The sequence below is a fragment of the Bubalus bubalis genome, chromosome 4, assembly GCF_019923935.1.
Source record: "Bubalus bubalis isolate 160015118507 breed Murrah chromosome 4, NDDB_SH_1, whole genome shotgun sequence".
In the NCBI taxonomy this organism is placed as follows: Eukaryota; Metazoa; Chordata; class Mammalia; order Artiodactyla; family Bovidae; genus Bubalus; species Bubalus bubalis.
This window is the reverse complement of record NC_059160.1, coordinates 42520591-42546831: the sequence shown is the minus strand read 5'-3', so window position 1 is coordinate 42546831 and position 26241 is coordinate 42520591. Positions and strand designations below refer to the sequence as shown.

The 26241-nt window shown below is 37.7% G+C and overlaps 1 protein-coding gene across 9 annotated transcripts in view; it reads right to left on the bottom strand.

Moving 5' to 3' along the window:
• FGD4 (FYVE, RhoGEF and PH domain containing 4) overlaps positions 1-26241 on the bottom strand; it is a 241934-nt gene that overhangs the window by 50696 nt on the left and 164997 nt on the right. For all 9 annotated transcript variants that reach the window (XM_044941338.2, XM_044941340.2, XM_044941339.2 and 6 more), the window contains 4 exons: positions 24391-24898; positions 7203-7292; positions 4542-4687; positions 1283-1439 (listed from right to left, as the gene is read on the bottom strand). In XM_044941338.2, the coding sequence (XP_044797273.2) occupies positions 1283-1439; positions 4542-4687; positions 7203-7292; positions 24391-24898 (901 nt within the window). The remainder of the gene's footprint in view (positions 1-1282; positions 1440-4541; positions 4688-7202; positions 7293-24390; positions 24899-26241) is intronic.

Here is a 26241-nt window from a genome sequence, read left to right as displayed (position 1 = left end):
GTTGGTCATAACTTTCCTTCGAAGGAGTAAGCGTCTTTTAATTTCATGGCTGCAATCACCATCTGCAGTGATTTTGGAGCCCCCCAAAATAAAGTCTGACACTGTTTCCACTGTTTCCCCATCTACTTCACATGAAGTAATGGGACCGGATGCCATGATCTTAGTTTTCTGAATGTTGAGCTTTAAGCCAACTTTTTCATTGTCCTGTTTCACTTTCATCAAGAGGCTCTTTAGTTCCTCTTCACTTTCTGCCATAAGGCTGCTGTCATCTGCATATCTGAGGTTATTGATATTTCTCCCAGCAATATCAACTTGTGCTTCCTCCAGCCCAGCATTTCTCATGATGTACTCTGCATATAAGTTAAATAAGCAGGGTGACAATATACAGCCTTGACGTACTCCTTTTCCTATTTGGAAACAGTCTGTTGTTCCATGTTCAGTTCGAACTGTTGCTTCCTGACCTGCATACAGGTTTCTCAGGCTGCCGGTCAGGTGGTCTGGTATTCTCATCTCTTTCAGAATTTCCCCAGTTTATTGTGATCCACACAGTCAAAGGCTTTGGCATAGTCAATAAAGCAGAAACAGATGTTTTCCTGGAACTCTCTTGCTTTTTCCATTATTAAAATGTATTATCCAGGTTTGATGAAATTTTAAGCCACATATATGAAACAACCAACTCCCCCACCCCCAAGAAACAAAACAGAATATAGTTGATCCTTGCATACGGGTTTGTACTGTGCAGGTCCACTTAAACATTGTTGTTGTTTTTCCCCCCTGGTAAATATGTACTACAGTACTACATAATCCATGTTTGGTTGAATCCATGGATGCATAACCATGGATATGAAGGGCTGGCCATAAAACTATACTGGGATTTTCAAACAGTGGGGGATCAATGATCCTAACCTCTGTGTTGTCCAAGGGTCAACTGTAATTATGTTTCCAAAATGTCATGGTTTATAGCATGCTTTATATTCATTCCAACATTTCAACCTCTGAAAGCAAGCAAGAGACACACAGAGCTGGATGGAAACTTTTTTGGAAATTTATGTGGACCCTGATAAAGCCAGACTCTCCTTGCCTTAAAAATAAATGGAGAATTTACTGTTCAGTATATAGCATGTACTCAATAAATATTTTAACTTTGCAGAGATGATTTTTGCATAATTTAGAGTAGAATGGAATTTGGCTAGGTGTCTCAATCTAAAATTTAGATCTAGAAAACCTTATGATTTGTGCAGAAAAATTAATTTATAGCCTTGAACAAAAGAGTTCTATTTACCTGAATTTCTTCAACTACTGATTTGAACTGGGGGATACGCTCCGTCATGTTTTTAACCAATTCCATTGCGTTATCGAATCCCTTCACATATTCTCCATACATCTTAAGGAATGGTGCCAATTTCTGAAGGATGTCACCAATTCTAGGGGTAGTTTCCCTGTATAAAACATAGAAGCAAGTTATTAAGATTTCTTATAGAATGAATGAATGGATTCCAAATGAAGTAATCACTTTTTTTTTTTTTTACATAATTGTATTAGTTTTGCCAAATATCAAAATGAATCCGCCACAGGTATACATGTGTTCCCCATCCTGAACCCTCCTCCCTCCTCCCTCCCCATACCATCCCTCTGGGTCGTCCCAGTGCACCAGCCCCAAGCATCCAGTATCATGTATTGAACCTGGACTGGCAACTCGTTTCATACATGATATTTTACATGTTTCAATGCCATTCTCCCAAATCTTCCCACCCTCTCCCTCTCCCACAGAGTCCATAAGACTGTTCTATACATCAGTGTCTCTTTTGCTGTCTCGTACACAGGGTTATTGTTACCATCTTTCTAAATTCCATATATATGCGTTAGCATACTGTATTGGTGTTTTTCTTTCTGGCTTACTTCACTCTGTATAATAGGCTCCAGTTTCATCCACCTCATTAGAACTGATTCAAATGTATTCTTTTAATGGCTGAGTAATACTCCATTGTGTATATGTACCACAGCTTTCTTATCCATTCATCTGCTGATGGACATCTAGGTTGCTTCCATGTCCTGGCTATTATAAACAGTGCTGCGATGAACATTGGGGTACACGTGTCTCTTTCCCTTCTGGTTTCCTCAGTGTGTATGCCTAACAGTGGGATTGCTGGATTGTAAGGCAGTTCTATTTCCAGTTTTTTAAGGAATCTCCACACTGTTCTCCATAGTGGCTGTACTAGTTTGCATTCCCACCAACAGTGTAAGAGGGTTCCCTTTTCTCCACACCCTCTCCAGCATTTATTGCTTGTAGACTTTTGGATCGTAGCCATTCTGACTGGTGTGAAATGGTACCTCATAGTGGTTTTGATTTGCATTTCTCTGATAATGAGTGATGTTGAGCATCTTTTCATGTGTTTGTTAGCCATCTGGATGTCTTCTTTGGAGAAATGTCTATTTAGTTCTTTGGCCCATTTTTTGATTGGGTCATTTATTTTTCTGGAGTTGAGCTGTAGGAGTTGCTTGTATATTCTCGAGATTAGTTGTTTGTCAGTTGCTTCATTTGCTATTATTTTCTCCCATTCTGAAGGCTGCCTTTTCATCTTTCTCATAGTTTCCTTTGATGTGCAGAAGCTTTTAAGTTTAATTAGGTCCCATTTGTTTATTTTTGCTTTTATTTCCAATATTCTGGGAGGTGGGTCATAGAGGATCCTGCTGTGATGTATGTCAGAGAGTGTTTTGTCTATGTTCTCCTCTAGGAGTTTTATAGTTTCTGGTCTTACGTTGAGATCTTTAATCCATTTTGAGTTTATTTTTGTGTATGGTGTTAGAAAGTGTTCTAGTTTCATTCTTTTACAAGTGGTTGACCAGATTTCCCAGCACCACTTGTTAAAGAGATAATCTTTAATCCATTGTATAGTCTTGCCTCCTTTGTCAAAGATAAGGTGTCCATATGTGCGTGGATTTATCTCTGGGCTTTCTATTTTGTTCCTTGATCTATATTTCTGTCTTTGTGCCAGTACCATACTGTCTTGATGACTGTGGCTTTGTAATAGAGCCTGAAGTCAGGTAGGTTGATTCCTCCAGTTCCATTCTTCATTCTCAAGACAGTTTTGGCTATTCGAGGTTTTTTGTATTTCCATACAAATTGTGAAATTATTTGTTCTAGCTCTGTGAAGAATACCGTTGGTAGCTTGATAGGGATTGCATTGAATCTATAAATTGCTTTGGGTAGTATACTCATTTTCACTATATTGATTCTTCCAATCCATGAACATGGTATATTTCTCCATCTATTAGAGTCCTCTTTGATTTCTTTCACCAGTGTTTTATAGTTTTCTATATATAGGTCTTTAGTTTCTTTAGGTAGATATATTCCTAAGTATTTTATTCTTTCTGTTGCAATGGTGAATGGAATTGTTTCCTTAATTTCTCTTTCTGTTTTCTCATTATTAGTGTATAGGAATGCAAGGGATTTCTGTGTGTTGATTTCATATCCTGCAACTTTACTATAATCATTGATTAGTTCTAGTAATTTTCTGGTGGAGTCTTTAGGGTTTTCTATGTAGAGGATCATGTCATCTGCAAATAGTGAGAGTTTTACTTCTTCTTTTCCAATTTAGATTCCTTTTATTTCTTTTTCTGCTCTGATTGCTGTGGCCAAAACTTCCAAAACTATGTTGAATAGTAATGGTGAAAGTGGGCACCCTTGTCTTGTTCCTGACTTTAGAAGAAATGCTTTCAATTTTTCACCATTGAGGATAATGTTTGCTGAGGGTTTGTCACATACAGCTTTTATTATGTTGAGGTATGTTCCTTCTATTCCTGCTTTCTGGAGAGTTTTGATCATAAATGGATGTTGAATTTTGTCAAAGGCTTTCTCTGCATCTATTGAGATAATCATATGGTTTTTATTTTTCAATTTGTTAATGTGGTGTATTACACTGATTGATTTGCAGATATTGAAGAATCCTTGTATCCCTGGGATAAAGCCCATTTGGTCAAGGTATATGATCTTTTTAATGTGTTGTTGGATTCTGATTGCTAGAATTTTGTTAAGGATTTTTGCATCTATGTTCATCAGTGATATTGGCCTGTAGTTTTCTTATTTTGTGGGATCTTTGTCAGGTTTTGGTATTAGGGTGATGGTGGCCTCATAGAATGAGTTTGGAAGTTTACCTTCCTCTGCAATTTTCTGGAAGAGTTTGAGCAGGATAGGTGTTAGCTCTTCTCTAAATTTTTGGTAGAATTCAGCTGTGAAGCCGTCTGGACCTGGGCTTTTGTTTGCTGGAAGATTTTTGATTACTGTTTCAATTTCCGTGAAAAAGCACTTTTTAAAAGAGAGTTAATAATGACACTGTAAAGAGAGATGCTACGGAATTCTGACGTTCCAGATAATCCCTAATATCTTGTTTCCACTAATCAAACTATAGCTTGGAAAGAAGAGATAAAATGTTTTCAACTAAAGCCAAAAAATGTACTACAAGGTCTTTCAGGGATCTTTAACATAAAAATTTTGCATAAATGCTGCCTTAGATATATTATTTGTTATCTACTCCTCTTACCATTCTTGCATTCTTTTCTCCAGCTCTGGCAATAGGAATTTACTATGGAAGGCATTTATTGATGAAATATTAGAAAAGATTTTATTCACCAGCTCTGCTGAAAATGAACCTCGATTTGCTTCTTCCAATAGTTTGAAATAAAATACCTGAATAAGAGAATAAAGCAAGTATTACTTCAAATTTATTGGTTAACCATCTAGCATTGTGCTGAGGCACACAGTGGGCTCTTAATAACTTTTTGTTGAATAAATGTAAAAGTTCATGATTCAAGAAATCAATCACTTTTGAAATGGAGGAATGAGCATATGCTTTGAAGAGAAAAACCAGGAATTAGAATTAGGAAACTTATTCTAATCTAGGCTGTGCCTCTATCTACAGGATATTAATCTTTTCTATTCCAGAGAAATTTCCAATTGAGGCTAATGGTGAAACAGGAGGGAAAGGGGCCGGGATCAACTTCTGAAAGAATGACATAACTCAAGAACACAGCATAAACCAATTAGAATCAAATGGGTCCAAGACGACAGACAAGCCAACTTCAACTAGACTTTGATCCTCAATCAGCAAGCTAAATGACACACTCAGAGGCACCATGACAGTTCCAAGGCACTACCAAAAGACCAAAAAGTGGGTGGTGGCCCAATTCCTGGAAATTTCCACCCCTTTCCCAAAATATGAAATTACCCAGCCCATAAAAACTGATTATGCCACATTTTGGGGCCACTGCACTCGCCTTCTGTGATGGCCCACACTCTGTGGAGTGTGTTTCTCTCTGAATAAATCCACTTTTTATGTATCACTTTGTCTCTCACTGAATTCTTTCTGTGATGAGACATCAAGGACCTGAACTTCATTACTGTGGGTTTTGGCTGAATGCCAAGTACCAGCCTTGTGGGTTAGAGTCCTAAGCAAGGTTTTGGCCAGGCTCGAGTCCTGGAACACGGGTTGAAATTCGAATCTGAGAAAAATGGTTTCAGTAGGATTTACCCTTCCTATCCACAGGCAGAGTTAAGAGATATGGAAAATGATATATATGCACAATAATTGTATTTTCCACTCCTCTTTATATTTTGAATGACTTTTATGTATTACATGTTGCCCTTTATTATAATTTATTGGCATAAATCTCATCTTCCCTATTTAAACAGTACACTCCTTGGGGACAGAGAACACTGTGAATTAGTTCTCAAAGCATGACAGGTACTTAATAAAAAGGCAGTATGAACAAAAGAGTATTTTGGTTCTCAGATGTTTTTCTGCTTTACTAAGTAATAATGTATGGTAACTTAAAACTCAGAAATGAGGATAAAAAAAATCTTCTCTTGTACATAATAACAGGTATTTTAAAGACAGTAAAAATAGTTTTGCAGTCTTAGCTCTACTCCAGTAGGGCTACTATACCTCTTAATTGCCATTCTGTTATATGTAGGCAGAAGGAAGTCTGTTCTTTCATAATGTCCAGATGGTTGTTTATTTTCTAAATTCACCTCTATTGCATTTTCTTGGGAGGCAAAAAGAATACAAAATTATGTCCTTAGAGACTCCAATAGGATATTTTAGTAATTAAGACTCTAAATTCTAAAAGGTCAGCCAACATCACTAACAAGATAATATGGCTGGAAAAAAAAAAGAAAAAAAAGTGCAACCTGATAAAAGGAAAAAGCACATTTCCACTACAAGAATATCTAAAAGTTTCAGGTCTGTAATCTCCATGAGAACGGACATTATTTCACAGGTACAAATCAACATAAATTGATTGACTTATGGTGAAATTCTTTGAAAAGTGAGTATTTGAGTCACAAACTCATTACTTTGGAGAACACAAGTCTTAATCAGGCCCCTTCAGGCTCACCCTAACAGACAACGTAGCGTAGTCCAGGGACTCCTGATGAGGAGGCATGCCCAGGATGACCTGCTTCCACAAAGTTTCATTTTCCAATTGCCATAGTGGAACAAGCCTTCTTGTAAGTAACACTCAAACATAATACTCACTTTCTCTTCTAATAAGAGGAGTCTATATCAGTAATCTACCAATTCTCTTGATCTTTTATCAGTGTAACAGGATTAAGAGGCCATTGTGTTGAACAGTTATTCTTAATGATGCACTTTATAACTTTCTTCGTAAATGTATACTTGAGATGATTTACAAGCCTCTACCATGATAAAAGTACAAAATGTTATTCACGTATTCAACAACTATTAACACCAGGCACTGTTTTTAACTTTTCATGCAAGGCTGAACAAGTGAAATTTCAAATTTCCATCTGGCCCTATGACTGTAGGCAATTCCAAACACTCTCAATGGCTGAACAGCAAGTGAGACAAGAATCAGTGATGTATTCATGCCAGCATCAGAATCTCCTATTTAGTAACACAGTCTGCAGGATCACAATAAAGGGTCAAGAAACAGAGTAGTGTTTAGGATTGAAAGATACAGATAAAGACATTTTGTGACCCATACGAGAGCCTTTCAATCTGTTTTCTATGAATTATGAAACCTTTGTACCTAATTAATTCACTGACAAAGTTGAAAATGTTAGTGAATTCCTTGAGGAAGTAGACAGAAACAGGCAAGCCCTTCTTGCAGTTTCTAAAGCACTTTAATTACTAAGTTAAAGTGATGTATAATGACAAAAATAATTCTGAAAGAGAAAATATTACCTGATCTAAGAGTTCAAGTCGGCTGACATAAGCTCTTTCTGTAAGCAAAAGTTCATTGGCTATTTTGTGAAGTTTTTCTTCATCAGTCTCCTAAAAATAGAATAGATATTCACATATTAGGAAAGAAAGCTTGGATGGTATTTCTAAAGTAATAAACATTATCAAATGGTTTCATCAAAAGTTTTCTTAAGCTTCTCACATACCCAATTTCTTTAAGGCATTAAGGAACATTCAACCAGAAATGAACAAAACTAGACATTAGCAATCTGCTAGATTTACCCTATGACAACTTCTTTAGGTTATAACTTCTCTGATCTGTGTATCAATTAACAGTATCATCCATCTTTTCCCTGAAACATCTTTTATTTTTTTTATTTCCCAGATACTACACTTTCCTCATTTTTCCCCTACCTCTCTCAGGCTACTCTTTGCACATGCTTGTATCACTCTATTAGCTCTATGCACAGAACTTTTTAGCTTAAAATTTTTAATTATAGAAAATTTCAATCTTATATAAAACTAGAGAAAATAGTAAAGCAAATTCCCATGTGTCCAACATCAAGATCCAACATCAACTCATTATTAGTCTTCTTTCACCTATGCTCCCACCCATCTCCCCTCTACCTATATTATTTTTAATTAAATCCAGACTTTATTATTTCCTCAGCTTATATCTAATTAACTCTTAAATATCTTTGTATAACCTTACTAGTGCCATGAGGATAGTAATATTTTCCCCTTGTTAACTGATCCATCTCTTGTGTCTACTACAGTGCTTCAATAAAACACTGGCATTCAATAAAATATCACTGAATGAATGATGAACAGCAGTTGCACATGCCTAAATATTGCTGGACATTTATTATTGCTTTGATATTTTGTGAATCTAAGACCAAAATTACCTTTTCTGTAAAATCTCCATTCTACCACCATCCTTGGACCTTACCAACCCAGCAGTGGTTCTATCCCTTTCTAGTTAGCTGACTTAAATTACTTTAAGCTTAGTTCCCTATCACAAAATTCAGTCAGCCACCAACTCCTATTCATAATATTCTGTCTTTAGCATCATCTTTTAAGTTCTCATCACTAGTACCCTGTTTGCTCATACCTTATCTCAAGCCCAGGCCAATAAACAGTTGTCCAATTATCTGATTCCATTATTTTGATGGCTCTAACCCACCTTGAATACTATTGTATAAGGAATCTTTCTAAAACTCTGCTCTCCTCACCTAATTCTAATTCTAATAGGAAAGGGAAAAAAATTCTCCAATAGTCCTCTTCTCACTAACAGGATAAAATCTAGGCTCTGTGTACCATTCAGAGTAGTTTCTACCTAGCTGCTTTTCTGAAATACTCTTTTCATTCTAGGAGAGTATGAATATAATGAGTTTAGAAAAAACTTTAGTACCAAAGCAGACCAAAGTATACTTTAAGCCAGTGTCTAATTTGTGTAAAGTCTACATTTTGAACTCTGTATAAAATGTTATGAAGTTGTGTAAATATTTCACGGTATTAAACATATACGACATCTACTCTATGCTTTATATACAATGTATATTTTAATGTGGAAAGTTACCATGCTGCTTCTTCCATTACCACTGAATTGAGACATTTTTATGTGAGACTTTAGGATAAAGTAACATAATGCTGTTTAAATAATTTGTGGTCTCAGAAACACTGAAATAAGAACTATATAGCAATTAAATTCCACAATTAGTCAAGATTTTGGTTTAACTTAATAAATTCAGAGTAAAGTACTAGCAATTGTTGGCTGCCTGCCTGGCATCCCTCCCTTCCCCTTATCTCTTAATGGTATCCAGATTTGGTTGTTGTGTCAAACCCAGTACTATGTAATCTTTCCTTTGCAGAAACTGACCTTATCCACAGATGAAAAGGGAGCCCTGAATGCTGTCGCCACTGGATCATCAAAAAAGCAAGAGAGTACCAGAAAAACATCTATTTCTGTTTTATTGACTATGCCAAAGCCTTTGACTGTGTGGATCACAATAAACTGTGGAAAATTCTGAAAGAGATGGGAATACCAGACCACCTGACCTGCCTCTTGAGAAACCTATATGCAGGTCAGGAAGTAATAGTTAGAACTGGACATGGAAGAACAGACTGGTTCCAAATAGGAAAAGGAGTACGTCAAGGATGTATATTGTCACCCTGCTTATTTAACTTATATGCAGAGTACATCAAGAGAAATGCTGGGCTGGAAGAAGCACAAGCTGGAATCAAGATTGCTGGGAGAAATATCAATAACCTCAGATATACAGATGACACCACCCTTACGGCAGAAAGTGAAGAGGAACTAAAAAGCCTCTTGATGAAAGTGAAAGAGGAGAGTGAAAAAGTTGGCTTAAAGCTCAACATTCAGAAAACTAAGATCATGGCATCCAGTCCCATCACTTCATAGGAAATAGATGGGGAAACAGTGTCAGACTTCATCTTTTTGGGCTCCAAATCACTGCAGATGGTGACTGCAGCCATGAAATTAAAAGACACTTACTCCTTGGAAAGAAAGTTATGACCAACCTAGATAGGATATTCAAAAGCAGAGACATTACTTTGCCAACAAAGGTCCATCTAGTCAAGGCTATGGTTTTTCCAGTGGTCATGTACGGATGTGAAAGTTGGACTGTGAAGAAAGCTGAGCGTCAAAGAATTGATGCTTTTGAACTATAGTGTTGGAGAAGACTCTTGAGAGTCCCTTGGACTGCAGGGAGATCCAACCAGTCCATTCTAAAACAGATCAGTCCTGGGTGTTCTTTGGAAGGAATAATGCTAAAGTTGAAACTCCAATATTTTGGCCACCTCATGTGAAGAGCTGATGTATTGGAAAAGACTCTGATGCTGGGAGGGATTGGAGGCAGGAGGAGAAGGGGACGACAGAGGATGAGATGGCTGGATGGCATCACCAACTTGATGGACATGAGTCTGAGTGAACTCTGGGAGTTGGTGATGGACAGGGGCCCTGGCGTGCTGCAACTCATGGGGTCGCAAAGAGTCGCACACGACTGAGCGACTGAACTGAACTGAACTGAATGGTGTTGCTATCAACGGTATACCACAAGTGGTTTAGGAGCCAATGTGACAGAAGACAATATGCAATGGCAGCTTTGGAAAAGAAGGCTCCCTATCCTTAAGGAAGAAACAAAGAAAAGAAGTCTGTTTGCTGCTCCATGTAGATGAGGGCACGTGCAGGCTTAAGTGCTAAAGAGTAGTCATCTCATAACCACGGAATGAAGCCAATAAACTTCCTTACTATTTAAGGAGGTCGAGAAAAATATCTACTTCTGCTTTATTGACTGTGCCAAAACCTTTGACTATGTGGATCACAACAAACTGTGGAAAATTCTTTAAAAAAATGGGAATATCAATATCAGACCACCTGATCTGCCTCCTGAGAAATCTGTATGCAGGTCAAGAAAACCAACAATTAGAACTGAACATGGAACAACGGACTGGTTTCAAACTTGGAAAGGAGTATGTCAAGGCTATATGTTGTCACTCTGCTTATTTAAATTATATGCAGAGTACATGATGAGAAATGCCAGGCTGGATGAAGCACAAGCTCAAATCACGATTGCCAGGAGAAATACCAATAACTTCAGATATGCAGATGACACCACCCTTATAGCAGAAAGCAAAGAGGAACTAAAGAGTCTCTTGATGAAAGTGAAACAGGAGAGTGGAAAAGCTGGCTTAAAACTCAACAGTCATCGGTTCTTGGTCTTTTGGCTAAGATCAAGTGTAGAACTCAACATTAAAAAAACTAAGATCATGGCATCTGGTCCCCTCAATTCATGGCAAATAGATGGGGAAACAATGGAAACAGTGACAGATTTTATTTTCTTGGACTCCAAAATCACTGAAGATGGTGACTGCAACCATTACATTAAAAGACAGTTGCTCCTTGGAAGAAAAGCTATGACAACATATTAAAAAGCAGACATTACTTTGCCAACAAAGGCCCATCTAGTCAAAGGTATGGTTTTTCCAGTAGTCACGTACGGATGTGACAGCTGCACTATGCTATGCTATGCTAAGTCGCTTCAGTCGTGTCCGACTGTGTGTGACCCCATAGACGGCAGCCCACCAGGCTCCCCCGTCCCTGGGATTCTCCAGGCAAGAACACTGGAGTGGGTTGCCATTTCCCCCTCCAATGCATGAAAGTGAAAAGTGAAAGTGAAGTCGCTCAGTCATGTTCGACTCCTAGCGACCCCATAGACTGCAGCAGCCCACCATGCTCCTCCGTCCATGGGACTTTCCAGGCAAGAGTACTGGAGTGGGGTGCCACTGCCTTCTCCGAGCTGTACTATAAAGAAAGCCAAAGAATTGATGCTTTTGAACTGTGGTGTTGGAGAAGACTCTTGAGAATCCCTTGGACAGCAAGGAGATTCACTCAGTCCATCCTAAAGGAAATCAGTCCTGAATATTCATTGGAAGAATTTATGCTGAAGTTGAAGCTCTAATACTCTGGCCACCTGATGGGAAGAACTGACTCATTGGAAAAGACCCTGATGCTGGGAAAGATTGAAGGCAGGAGGAGAAGGGGACGACAGATGAGATGGTTAGATGGCATCACTGACTCAATGGACATGAGTTTGAGCAAGCTCTGGGAGTTGGTGATGGATGGGGAAGCCTGGCGTGCTGCAGTCCATGAAGTCACAAAGAGTTGGACACAACTGAGTGACTGAACCAACTGACTGATGAACAGTATTGCTGTTACTGGTAGCATCCTGATCAATATGAAAAACTTAAAATACTAAAAAACATATGCAGTATATTCCATGAAACTGATAAACGTTCAAGGAACTTTTAGATGATCACTTTATAGAGAAGAAAATAAAATACCTAATGAACTAAAAATGTGACTTACAAAGCTATAAGTAAGTTTAATAAGTAAATACATAAGAAATCTACTGACATTTCAGAATAAGTTATATATTGTTTCACATACAGGAAATACTGACCTGCATGAACACTACAGCTATTTGTTTCAGGTTTTAAGCCAGATTTACTGAGATAAAATTACAAATAGTAAAATTCACCCTTTTGGTGAATAGTTCTAGGAGTTTTGACAAATGCTTACAGTCATGTTACTACCATCACAATCAAGATAGGTAACATTTCTATTGAAACTCTTGTTAGGTATCTATAGTCAATCACATTCCTCTTCTACCACTAACTCCTAGTAATGCTGATCTGGTTTGTTCCAGAAAGACATGTAAATGGAATGACATAGTATGTATGTGTCTTTTGTGCCTTGCTTCTTTTGCTTATCAAAAAGCATTTGAGATACATCCAAGTTGTTATTAGTATTAGCAGTTCATTCTTTTCCAGCCCTTCATTTTTTTTTAAGTTTTTCTTTTTTTTTTTAATTTTTTTTAAATTTTATTTTTTAATTTTTGCCAGCCCTTCATTTTATTCTTATAGTGGTGACATCTTTTTGACCCACCATATTCTCTTCTATCTTCTAATGCTAAGATTTCTAACAGAAATCTTTAAAGAAAACAACCAGCAGAATTTGTGCCATGATAAAATAATACATCTTATGAGTCAGAGAACTCACTAAATAACAGATTATACTGTCTACTACTGCTATGCGATGAGGTCACCCCTGAGGAAGTGGAAGAGGAAGTGGAATAAGAAGTTTATAAGAAAAAGTCTTTTGCTGACTGCAAATTATACTTTAGCTGATTGTTGCAAATTATGGGTATCCTGGTCATATTTTGCAAAATCCAAGAGAATGCCAGCAGTTATTTGTAAAAACTATACTCCTTCCACACAGATGGTCTTCTAACATTAGGTCCCTAACCCTGCCAAAGCCAACACAAAGATAAGCAAAAGTAAACTTGCTAACAAATGGTTTAATCACTCGTATATAAGGTATGTGAAAAGTTACAAGGGATTTTATGGTGAAAGTGAGGCCATCACAGAGTTATGGAGACTTTTTTAGGTTAATCACAACAATAATGTTGATAATATCACCATAATAAGACTAGCTAACAATTATCACTTATTGATTGTTATGTGTGGGTTTCCCTCTTAGATGGTAAAGAATCTGCCTGCAATGTGGGAGACCCAGGTTTGATCCCTGGGTTGGGAAGATACCCTGGAATAGGAAATAGGCCAGACTGTTACAAGCATTTTACACAGACTGACTGGTCCTTACAACAAGTCTATAAAATGGGTGCCAATATTATTCCTATTTTACATGTAGTATACATATACAACAAAATTGCATAGCTTAAAAAAAAAAAAAAAAAAAAAAAACAAGACTCAAAGAGGCCAGGAAACTCGCCCAAGGTTACAGTTAGGACTAAATCAGATTTTACTTATATAGCAGAGTATGTGATTTTGAGTAACTATTAGTAAATAGTTGGCTTTCACTCTAATCTTCTTTGCAACAAAAACTGAGACTATTACTTGCCTACAAGTGAAAAGACTAATAAAATACCAACTATCCATTTAAAAATGGAATGAGCATTTTAATTTATATGCTAGTTATTTTTCCAACATCAATTTTACTTAAAGCAGACTTTTAAGCATTTTAGTAATAATTATCAGGTAAAAAATTCAGTCACATTTGATGTAATAATATGATGGCTTCCAAATTTTAAAAAATCAGTTTAGTTTCTGAACCTTGCTTACATTTCAGAAACATATATATTTCAGTACATTTAGGGAGAAGTATATGATCTCTCTGTATCCACAAGGCTCTATTACTCTATCAGACTTACACTTAAATAATGAACCAAGGAGTTTTAGAACTGTTGGTACATTGGGGCTGTAGCCTGATATTTTTTTAAATAGCCCTTTACTAAGAAGTCATTTGTTTTTGTAATTCTTGGGAAAACAATAATGGTTACACAATAGTGACTGGATGAGTAATCTCATTTGGTTCTTTTGGAACTGAATACACAGGCCTGATTTTACAAAATAAGTATAAATATGCTCTTTGAAAAGTATCTTACTTTTGATATACCTCTATAAAGGGATTATTTTTTTCTTCTTTTTTTACTTGTGAATATATACTGTATTAAAAGCTGATTTTCAGAGTATTTCCTTGAACAGAAATACACCAGAGTATAACTAAACCAGAACTAAAAAAGTAAGATACACTCCCCTTACAATAAAAGACTATACAATTTATTTTGCCCTACTTCTCTCTGCTTAATACATTCCTAGGCTATTATTGTGTACCTTTAAACCTCTAATAATCTTTTCACAGAGACCTGCTCCTTTTCACTAGGGTTAGGGTCAGCCTAGTTATTAGTCAATGTACCCGCTGGCACACTGCAGTGTCAATTCTATCTCCTTTGCAGATGTCACCACTCCTGTAGCTCTTTTCAGACCTTTTGGCATGACTCTGCCATATGGCAGGAACTGGGACAAAGAGCAGCTCACAGAGTTCATTCACTGGATAGGCTGAAAATGCTTGTGTGGAGCCAGCAATTCACTCTTCTGAATATTAGTGCCATACTCCCTGCCACATGCTTCACAACTACCAAGAAAGGGAGCAGACATTTTGAAAAGAATTATGGAAATGCCAATGAGCAACTGTTTCCTGAAAGATTCCTTATGGGTAGAATCTTAACTTATTTAAAAAAGAATCAGATACTGACATTATGCTTTATAAGTCTTCAATAAATGTTCTCATGTCACTTTTTAAGCAGTTTTTTTTCTAAAAACACTGAATCAAAACTACTAAAATTTCTTATAGCCTTCTTCATATATATATTTATAACATACTCAATATGCTATAATATAAAACTAACTATATACACACACATATATATATATATACATAAATTATCAGGTTTTATAGAATGGATGATTCTTTCTCATGGGGAATTTCTATCCAAATCTGTCATCAGTTAATTACAGTCTTCAGTTTAGCAATAAGGAGTTCATGATCTGAGCTAGTAACTGACTGAAGTGAAGTGAAAGTCACTCAATTGTGTCCAACTCTTTGTGAACCCAGTTCTCCTGCACTGCAGGCAGATTCTTTACCAGCTGAGCCACAAGGGAAGCCCCATAAGTGACTGAGTTAAATTCAATTCAGGTTTGTGAAAACAAAGTTCTTATTCTGCTGCCACCTTATAAATAAGAGAACTCCTCCTGGATCTAGGGAAGAAGAAAATGAGGAGGCATGGGAATAAAACACAGATTTTGTATTCTAATAAGATCATGTAATAATGCCATAAGTAAGGTCATATGGTCTCAGGAAAGATTTGTAATCAGGAAGAAATGTATCACTAGGTACACATTATAAGAAAAAGAGAACAACCACTCTAACAGGCAGGCATTATTCCTTCCCCTGCCTCATAATACAGCCTCACAAGCATAGTCTGTTACTTTAACATGATCCTTCAGGAAGTTTAGGGAACAAAATCCAAGCCTAATTGTGACCAGTACCAATATTTTCCCAGTCTACATCCTCCACACTGTTTATCAAATTCGAAAGTAAGAGCTTTAAACCTGAAGGTATAAATTACATCTTTCTGATAGAGGTTGCAGAGGAGAGAGGAACAGAGCCTGAACCGAAGAGAACAATTTGGTTACCTGCACAAGATCAGACTGGAAATGACAAAAAGAGAGGAAAACTTTGTTCCTCTTATACACAATTTAATATACATTAGACTAAAGTAGGCTGCAGTCCATGGGGTCGCTAAGAGTCGGACACAACTGAGCGACTTCACTTTCATGCATTGGAGAAGGAAATGGCAACCCACTCCAGTATTCTTGCCTGGAGAATCCCAAGGATGGGGGAGCCTGGTGGGCTGCCATCTATGGGATCGCACAGAGTCAGACACGACTGAAGCGACTTAGCAGCAGCAGCAGCAGACTAAAGTGTCCTTTGGGTTTAGCAGAAATTAAAGATCAAACATCAAGAAAATATAATATATACTCAGAATCAATAAGTAAATTAACCTATCCCAAGCCAAGGCAGAATATCAAAGTAATTAGGTCACATAATATTTCTGATGACAGTAAAGCCTTGTACACATTAGCGTTTTACATGGTAATAATCTATGGTGTTCAGGCAGGATAAACAAACAAAACATAAAAAATCGAAGTTAACAGGCAAGAGGCGTGCAAACTTATCTGTGTATCCTGTAAGGAGTACATCAGTTTAAAGAAGAACTAAGAGTAAGGTGCTGGGATCTTCAGCAGGCACAATATGCTGAATGTCTATCAAGGGACATCTCAGATCATGAGTCTATTTATCTAGATTTACAAATGAGGAAACGGGATTTTTATTTTTTGTTTTATTTAACAAATATACAGCTCACATTGTTTCAAGACACTGTTCTCTATACTTTACAACTATTAAAAGATCTACACCTTGTAAAAATGTTATGAAGTAGGTAATATTACCTCCATTTTATAGATGAGGCAACCTGAGGTACACAGATGTTTGAGATGACCTGCTCAAGGTCACATAGCTGGTAAGTAGCTGAGATGGAATTCAAACTGAGAAAGTCTGCTTCTTGAGCCTGTCTTCCTAATGCTCTGTTTTGCTTTTGTTTTTTTTTAAGCCACATACAACAACCACTGTTTTTTCAAGTTCTGATCTTTCTATTTCTGTCACACCCACACTAAACTGAATCTTTGTGCACAGTGTGGCCTCCAACCACCTGACTTCCCCAAATCTCCTGGTTCATATTAACATTCTGTTAAACCCAATCCCTGATTCTGTTGTCCTGCTGCTCTTCGCTCTGCTGCACGGCCAATCCCACTTCAAGTTTGCTTTCTCTTTCTTGAGTTTCAGGCCACTCAGCAAGCTGGAGAGACTGCTGACTGGTAACACCATCTTGGACCTGAGTCCTCAGAGTCTTGGTCACAAGGCACCATGAAAGTTAATCTCTCCACCGTCTTCAAACTCAAAGTCCCATTCTTTGAAGATACTCCACTGGCCTTTATGGCAGGGAACCCCCAACCCCCGGTCTACAGACTGCTGCTGGTCCATGGTCTGTTAGGAACCAGGCTGCACAGCAGGAGATGAGCGCCAGGTGAAATCTAAACCACCTAACCCTGCCCCAGCCCATGGAAAAATTGTCTTCCATGAAATTGGTCCCTGGTACCAAAAAGGTCGGGGTTCAAACTGACACACCCAGCACCAAGCCTCTATGGGCTCTATCTCAGAACCTTACTCACTTACTCGGTGAGCTCCAGACTGCCTGACTTCTCCATTTCTGCTAACAACAGGTAATTCATCCTCTCAGCCATGCTCCAAACCTTGGCTCTATCTTTGAGCTCTCCTTTCCCCTTTATCTCATGATACCTTAAATAATGGTCATTTATCCTAATCAGCTCAACTGCTAGCTTCCTCTTTGAATTTACTGCAGTGCCTTGCACATGGTATATGTGCAATATAGATTCACTGTATTTAATCTGAATACCCAGATTTACTGAGCTACTTAGTTATAATGTCCCAGGAAAGGCCTAGGTCTCCAGGTTAACTCCTAATTCCACATTTTAAATGATGACAGTCCTTGCAAGTTAATCAATTCCAGCCCCCCATCCTCTGCCCTCTGAAGCCCAGTGATTCTCATAATAGAATCCTTCTTTCTCCTCTTGGAAAAATCACTATGTTCCCCTTTTGATTATGCTTGTGCTCTTCAGGGCTCAGTGCCTGGCCTTCTTCCGGTTCCTACATATTCTATTTTGGCAATATTAATCACTTGCTTACATACATCCTCTTACATTCCTACCCTCTTTCCTGAGTTCCAGATCCTTATTTTGCCTGCGTAATATCTTCCAATGGATGTCGTGTAGGTGCCACAAGCTGAGTAGTACAAAAGAAGTCTACTTAACCATTCTACTCTCTCCTCTCATTCCAAACACAATCACTTTCCTTCTTGTCTGTCATCTCAACCAGGTTAGGAAACCAGGACCTGTAGAATTCAGTACTAATGTGCCCTGAGGTTACACAGCTGGGAAGTAATGGGGCTGGGATCTGAATTCATCTATTTTAATTCTAAAGCTTTAGAATCCTAAAGCTTTAATTCTATAGCTTTCATCCTTAACCAATAATCCATAATGTCTCCAGAATATTCCGTTTTTGTTTTAGATATCTTCACCTGGACTTTGCAATGTGTTGTATTAGTTACTCAGTGGTGTCCAACTCTTTGGGACCCATGAACTGTAGCCCAGCATGTTCCTCTATCCACGGGATTCACCAGGCAAGAATACTGGAGTAGGTTGCCATGTCCTTCTCCAGGACATTGCAAAAGTCCTTTAAATTTATTAAGTCTAAAGCCAATTAATTTTTTTTGCCTCCAAATATGTTGTTCTTTCTATTCTTTTGTAGTTCAGTAAATGGTACACCATCCCATCTACCACTTCAATGAATGAAGCTACAGGAAATGAACATAATTCCCTATATCCAGTCATGCAGTTCTCAGAAATCTTTCTTCCTTGTCCCTAACCCTCTGCTTCATCCAGGACCTTTTCCTTTCACACCTGGAATACAACTGTTGCTTACTAACCATGTACCCTGCTCCATCTGTTTTTCCTTTCATCTGAGTCATTTTTCTAAAACCCACAGATGTACAATCATGTCACTTCCATGCTTTAATTAAATGCCTCTTAGACCAGATAGTATTAGGCTTATGGAAAGCTTGAAATAACATGGGAAAATACCTATCCTACAAAACAGGATGCAGAATGACCATATATTAAGCTATTGAAATTTTTTTTTAAATCAGCTGAGAAAAATAAGCTAGATATCAAAGCACTTTTCTCTAGGTGGTAGAACTATGAGTGATTTTGTATTCTCAATGCCTTGATTTTCTATGAGGTTTATTACTTTTTATTCAGACTTTTAAAAATCTTAAAAAAAAAAAAATCTCCAGTGCTTTCAGGGGGAGAAAATACAACGTAGGCACACAAACCCACTGCAATTTATCCTTAGCTTATATTTTCTCATTAAGCCTATCCTTCTACCCCAACACTCATTTCACTAGCCCTTCTGGCCTCTATTATGAGGCCAGAAAAATCCCTAGACATGGCAACTACCCTCCTTTTTCTACTCTCAGCCCTGTGCTCAGCCTAGATGCTCTCCTCTTCCCTACCTCCCTGCTCCCTTCTATTTTGGACCACCAGCACCTCCCACTGCTGCGTCAAGTCCAGTTGTGCTACAGCCTTCCCCTCACCAGCTATCCTCCAGGCACAGCTATCTTCTCATAGTGTTTCCTAAGCCCTTATTGTACCACATCGTGGTGATTTACTCATGTTTCTCTCCCCTCAGCAGACTGAGACTTTGTGGAAAGGGCCTGCCTTATTCATTTCCGTCTTCAGGACCTAGGAAAGTAAGTCCTGCATACTGAATTTTTAAAGTGAACAATAGTAGATATATGTTTTTTCAGGTATAGGCTCTCTGAAGCTCACTTTTTCTCATTTCTTTCTTAGAACTTTCCAACATACTAGTCACCATAACGTAAAGAAGTTTCTGAGATTCCCATCAGTTCTAAATAAATAATGAAAAGCTATCCTCAAGACTTTTATGAACTATCCACATGGTTAGTGGGAAAACTTTTCCATTATCCTACAGGCCATTTTTAAATGCCTACAACTTTAGTTGGAACCTTCATTATAATACTAGCAACAATGAATATTGATTAGTAAAGCTGGATAATTTGTTTGTGCTGCCTTTCACTTTCTTGGAATTAAAAGCTGATTTGTCAAGAGAAGAAATATAGGAGTAATTTACTACTTGTCTTCAAATCTAACAAGGCCACAAAAGCTGTCTCTTTATATTTCAAGATGTGAACCAAAAGAAATTTAAAGTTTTATTGGGGAATGGGGGATAAATTGGGAGACTGGGGTTGACATATATACACTGCTGCTGCTGCTGCTAAGTCACTTCAGTCGTGTCTGACTCTGTGCGACCCCATAGACGGAAGCCCACCAGGCTCCCCCGTCCCTGGGATTCTCCAGGCAAGAACACTGGAGTGGGTTGCCATTTCCTTCTCCAATGCATGAAAGTGAAAAGCGAAAGGGAAGTTGCTCAGTCATGTCCGACTCTTAGCGACCCCATGGACTACAGCCTACCAGGCTCCTCCATCCATGGGATTTTCCAGGCAAGAGTACTGGAGTGGGGTGCCATTGCCTTCTCCATATATACACTACTATATATAAAGTAGACAACTAATATAAACCTACAGTATGGCATAGGGAACTCTACTCAATACTTTGTAATGACCTAAATATGGGAACAGAATCTAAAGAAGAGTAGATATACGGATATGTATAACTGATTCACTTTGGGGTATAGCAGAAACCAACACAACATTGTAAATCAACTATACTCTAATAAATATTAATTTAAAATCAAAATAAAGCTTGATTATAAAAGAACTTGTAGTCCATAAGAAATGGATAACCTATGTAAGCATTATGTTTTAACCCTCAGAAAACTGATAACTCATATTTATAAATTAATCAACAATTTTAAGAGTTACAATTAAACTTAGAAGAAACTGAGGGAAAAATAGGAAAAGGGAATTAAATTGGATTACACCACTGGTTTTCTGTTTGCAATTTACTTCTGAATGTGATTCTCTATCATTTTTCCCCCCCTAGGAGATGATTATCTTAATTTTTGAGTATGTCCAAAAGTTATAAATCCTCAAGGTTTATTTAAAAAAAGTAGTAAAATGGCAATTAAAAAACAGGAAATAAGCAGGAAATAAATATGTAAGTTTTTAAAAAATTCGTGTTTATATAAATCTCCACATTCTGTATACCACCTTCATCTATTCATCCACTTCATTACATAATTTCTTTAGTCTTTGTTGGAAGAAAAGATTAATATTGTATCTGTTATTTATATGAACATTAGTCTTAAAAAGTGCACATCTTTACACTTATATTTGGCTTCCTGTATGTAATATTGTCACCCTGCTTATTTCACCTATATGCAGAGTACATCACGCAAAATACTGGGCTGGAGGAAGCACAAGTTGGAATCAAGAATGCTGGGAGAAACATCACATCAGATACGCAGATGACACCACACTTATGGCAGAAAGCAAAGAAGAATTAAAGATGCTCTTGATGAAAGTGAAAGAGGAGAGTGAAAAAGCAGGCTTAAAACTCAATATTCAAAAAAGGATGATCATGGTATCTGGTCCCATCACTTCATGGCAAATAGATGGGGAAACAACGGAAACAGTGACAGACTTTATTTTCTTGGGCTCCAAAATCACTGCAGATGGTGACTGCAGCCATGAAATTAAAAGATGCTTGTTCCTTTGAAGAAACACTATGACCAACCTAGACAGCATTTTAAAAAGTAGAGACATTACTTTACCAACAAAGGTCCACCTACTCAAAGCTATGGTTTTTCCATAGCTTTGTCATGTATGGATGTGAGAGCTGGACTATAAAGAAAGCTGAGCACAGAAGGATGGATGCTTTTGAACTGTGGTGTTGGAGAAGACTCTTGAGAGTCCCTTGGACTGCAAGGAGATCCACTCAGTCCATCCTAAAGGAAATCAGTCCTGAATACTCATTGGAAGGACTGATGCTGAAGCTGAAACTCCAATACTTTGGCCACCTGATGTGAAGAACTGACTCATTGGGAAAGACCCTGATGTTGGGAAAAGTTGAAGGCAGGAGAAGGAGACGACAGAGGATGAGATGGTTGGATGGCATCGATGACTTGATGGATATGAGTTTGAGCAAGCTCCAGGAGTTGGTGATGGACAGGGAAGCCTGTTGTGCTGCAGTCCATGAGGTTGCAAAGAGTCGGATACGACTGAGTGACTGAACTGAACTAACAAAATATAAAGGAAGGAAGTACTTTAAATAAATCTCAGAAAAAAATTACCAATCAACCTATTGAAGTATAACTTGGACAGAGGAGCCTGGCGGGCTACAGTCCATGGGGTTGCAGAGTCAGATATGACTGAAACAACTTATCATTAGCAACAGGAATGAACACAGCCTTGTAAAGCAACTATATGCTTAGTTGCTCAGTCATGTCTGACTCTTTGAGACCCCATGGGCTGTAGCCTGCCAGTCTCCTCTGTCCATGGGGATTCTCCAGGCAAGAATACTGGAGTGGTTTGCCATGCCGTTCTCCAGGAAAGCAATGATACTTCAATTAAAAAAAAAAAAAAAATTCCTGGTTCCAATGTTTGGTCCACAATACACTACTAACCAAAAATTTTTTTAATTTTACTTTTAAGATTGTGGTAAAATACACTTGACATAAAAAGTGTCCCCCTAACACTACTAACATTTATCTTTGCATTTTGGAACAAGGAAAGGCAACGTAACAAGCACTAGAGCAACAAAGGGGAACACATCGTCACCATGTAGAAATTAAACCCTAATAGCCTTTTTTAGATGGGGGACTCATGTAGTGTTTGGATCAACAGCTCTGAAGAGAAAATTTAATTTTTCTTCCTACATATAGCATGTGCCAACTATTGCTTAAATGCCCATTAGGAGAAAGACCAGATGTACATGTTTCACTAACATAATAGGAAGCCCTATTAAGTCTCTCCCAAACCATGTAAGACATATCTATGAAAATGTATACATAATAATACATGACAGGGGGAAAAAAGTAGTACCCAGCAACCAAGACGACATCACCAATTAAAATATTTCCCTTAATAAAAACAGTTCTTGCTGTTTTACTGATACTTGCTGGTGGCATCATCCCAACTGTAAAATGACATATACGAGTCTTGAGTTCTTTGGTTCTAAAATTCTCTTCCATTCAAAGTAATTTAAGCACAGAGACACTAAAATCTACTACTATACCGAAATGTAAAGAGATTCACTTTGTATGGTCCTGTCTCTTTAATGTTTCAGATATTGTTACCAAGGATGACTCACTTTCTCCCACCCACTTCCTTATTTAAACTTTCTCTGCTTCAGAGTCAGAATTTAAAATTAAACCTCTGGCATTTTGTCTATTTGCGATATTTTTCAGGGTCACTGTGAATTGAACTATAAGATTTCACTTTAAAGTTCTGAACACATCAATCAGTCATTTTTACTCTAATATTTTAGTATCAGTCTTTTTGAATTTTTGCTTATGGTAGTGCCACTTAAGACACAGTATCACAAAAAAAAATTCTAAACAGATTTAGGACTTGGATTTGTCATTTACAAATTTTCCTATAATTGTCCAATTTTCAATTCTCAACTCTCCTACCCAAATTATTATTTATAATCAATTAGAGAGACTAAACAATGGAAACTTTTTTTCCTTGTCTTCAGAATTATAAACAACTCTCCACTCCAGGGACCTCTATAATAATGCTTATATTGCATCTCTGATCTAAGAAATTCCAAATGGAATTGGAATTTCAAATTCTAAATTTTCAATATGTAAAAGCTGTATTTATTGATCTTCCCAAAGCACTAAATTGACACAAATAAAGAATACAAATGCAGTGGTCTTGTTACTGAAGTTGTGTAAAAGTTTCTGCTGTAGTACAGGTAGGTTATGACTATTATTTCATCAGCAAATCAGCCCCTTATTAGCTTAGAAATGCCATTCAGGTGGTTTATTAAACTGCTGCTCTGTTTAGAAAGGAAGTGAACTTCTAGTTTGCCACAGTCTCACCTCTCTTTAGCCTATCACTCATGGCTGCTGCATTCACTGACATTTACTGCAATTAGGCATTAATGCTTGTGACTTCTTGAATCAGGACACAATATCAGCCTGAGATTCAAGGCACAAGGTGTCTGGGCTTTTACTGTGAGTCTGGAACATCGTTTAAGCTTCCCGGAACTATTTTTTCTTCTATAAATGAACTGCTGAACTAAGATGATTTTCAGGATTAAATAATTTCCTGTTACTCAGACCATAAATATTGGGGATGCAGCCCTATGTTTATTATTAGGGATGCCCATATGTTTATGGGGAGCAATTTCTGATGTAAATATAAACACTATGTTTGTGGTTTTCCTATATCAAAGTCTTTACACTGCTGTGAATCTTGCAATCATAATAGACCAACAGAAATTATAAAGAAGAAAAACTGAAGTGTCTCCTCAGAGAGTAGGGGAAACATGCATCAGCAGCTAGAGCTTGAAAACTGCTGAATTGGTGGTGAGGGTGATCAGAACTTATTCATCACATAAGTGCTATAAAATAGAGTTCAAACCGTAGTGGAATAGTCACTGCTTCATCCTACTCATGCTTTACCTTCATCTCATGGTGCTGGTCCAGCTGTTCCAGTTCTAGGGGGCTTTCTTCACCTTCCATCTCTTGTACCTTGGCTTCTGTGTCTGTCCTTTCCTCTTCCAGGGGGAGCACAGGGCTGGCACGTAAAGTCCTGCAGCTACTGTCAGAAGCATCTTCATGACAGTTATTTGTTGTGGGTGATGCCGGACCTATGGTTGTTTCTTGTTTTTCTCCATTTACTAAGTTTGTATCGGGCAAGGGTTCAGAAGTTTGAATAGAAGTATCTGGGCTAAGAGTGGCCGCTTTGTCCTCCTCACATTCCGCCTGGTTTTGTGCTGCTACCATACCATTAGCCACACAAGTCTGTTCACCCTGAGATTGATCTGTACCATTTTCCTGCTTCTGTGGTGAGTGCTGGGAGAGGAGTTTCTGCTGAGGTGTGTCTGTCAATCCATGTCTTCCTGGGGTTCTAGGAGCATTTAGGTTCACAGCAGGATCTTTTTTCAAATCACTGTAATTTGATAAAGTGCTAAAAGATAAAACACAAAGGAAGTATGAAAATGCTGGCACGGACAAGTTCTAGAATAAAAACAAATTTATTCCAGTTGTTTAGGGATATTTAGTGAAGATATCCACTCCCCCTTGGTTTTAGAAACTTAGATAAATAGTGGTAGAGTAGCTCTCAGTTGTTCAGGATGTTATCTACACTCAAATAAACATTTAAATAAAGATGATAAGCCTGAGCTTTCCCTATAGGTTTGGAAACATTTCCGTGGGTTGTTTTTTAACATAGTTAATTAGTACAGACTTAGATGTGAGAAATATATTTAATAAGGCCACCTTATCCCAAGATTTTTACTTTCTTAACATTTTAAAGACAAGTATAGTCATAGCCCTCAATTTATGAACAGGTTAGAAACCAAAGATTATTTGTCTCTGGAAAGCAGACACATTTCTCAAAAACCTTACTGCACATGTTACCACAGCATCCTAACTGGTCTTTCTGCTTCCACAGAGATCCCCTCCAGCCCCAAAGATCAAACTCTGAGTGAGGGCTTCCCCCAAGACTTGAAGGTAAATTCGGCATCTTAATCACGGCCTACAAGATTCTATATACTCTAGCCCCTACTAGCTCTGGCCTCATTAAATTTTATTCTCGCCTCACTCACTGTGCTCTTGTCATATTAGTCACTTTGCTGTTCCCATACGCAATAAGCAAATGTGCATATCTAAGCTGCAATTCTCTCTGCCCAGGACAGTCTTCCCCAAGTCAGTAGTGTGGTTTGCTCCTTCCCATCATTCATGTTTCTGCTCAGATGTCACCTCAAAGAGGCTTAAGTTTAACTGACAGCATATAGAAATGCTTCTGTGGAAACACTAATATAGTAGTTAAATCTAGAATTCCAGGAAGCAAAAATATAAAATTCTGGACTTCAGTCTTGAAAAGATTCTTATAACCTAATGAGGAGAAAAAATTAAAACAGACTAATACTCTGTGATGGTACAAATGTACCCATCTTGTTCTCTGCTTTATTCCCACCTCTTAGCACAGTGCTTGGTATGTGACAGTGCTCAATAAAAAGTGGGGGAACAACAGAATAACTAATTGTGATGATGATCATAACAGTAATTCAATAATACCAACTAACATTTATTAAGTGCCAGAAACTACATTAAGCATTTTACACAGATTATCTTGTTCCATATCATAAATAATTCCAAAGTAGGGACCCCACAATACAGGCTTAGAAACCTAGATAATGCGGCCAATGTAATGTGGCTAACAAATGGTAAGAAAGCAGTCAGAGAAGACAAAAAACACAGTGAAGTTTACTATTACAAGAAGAGAAGGAAAAATTTGGTAGGGGAAAA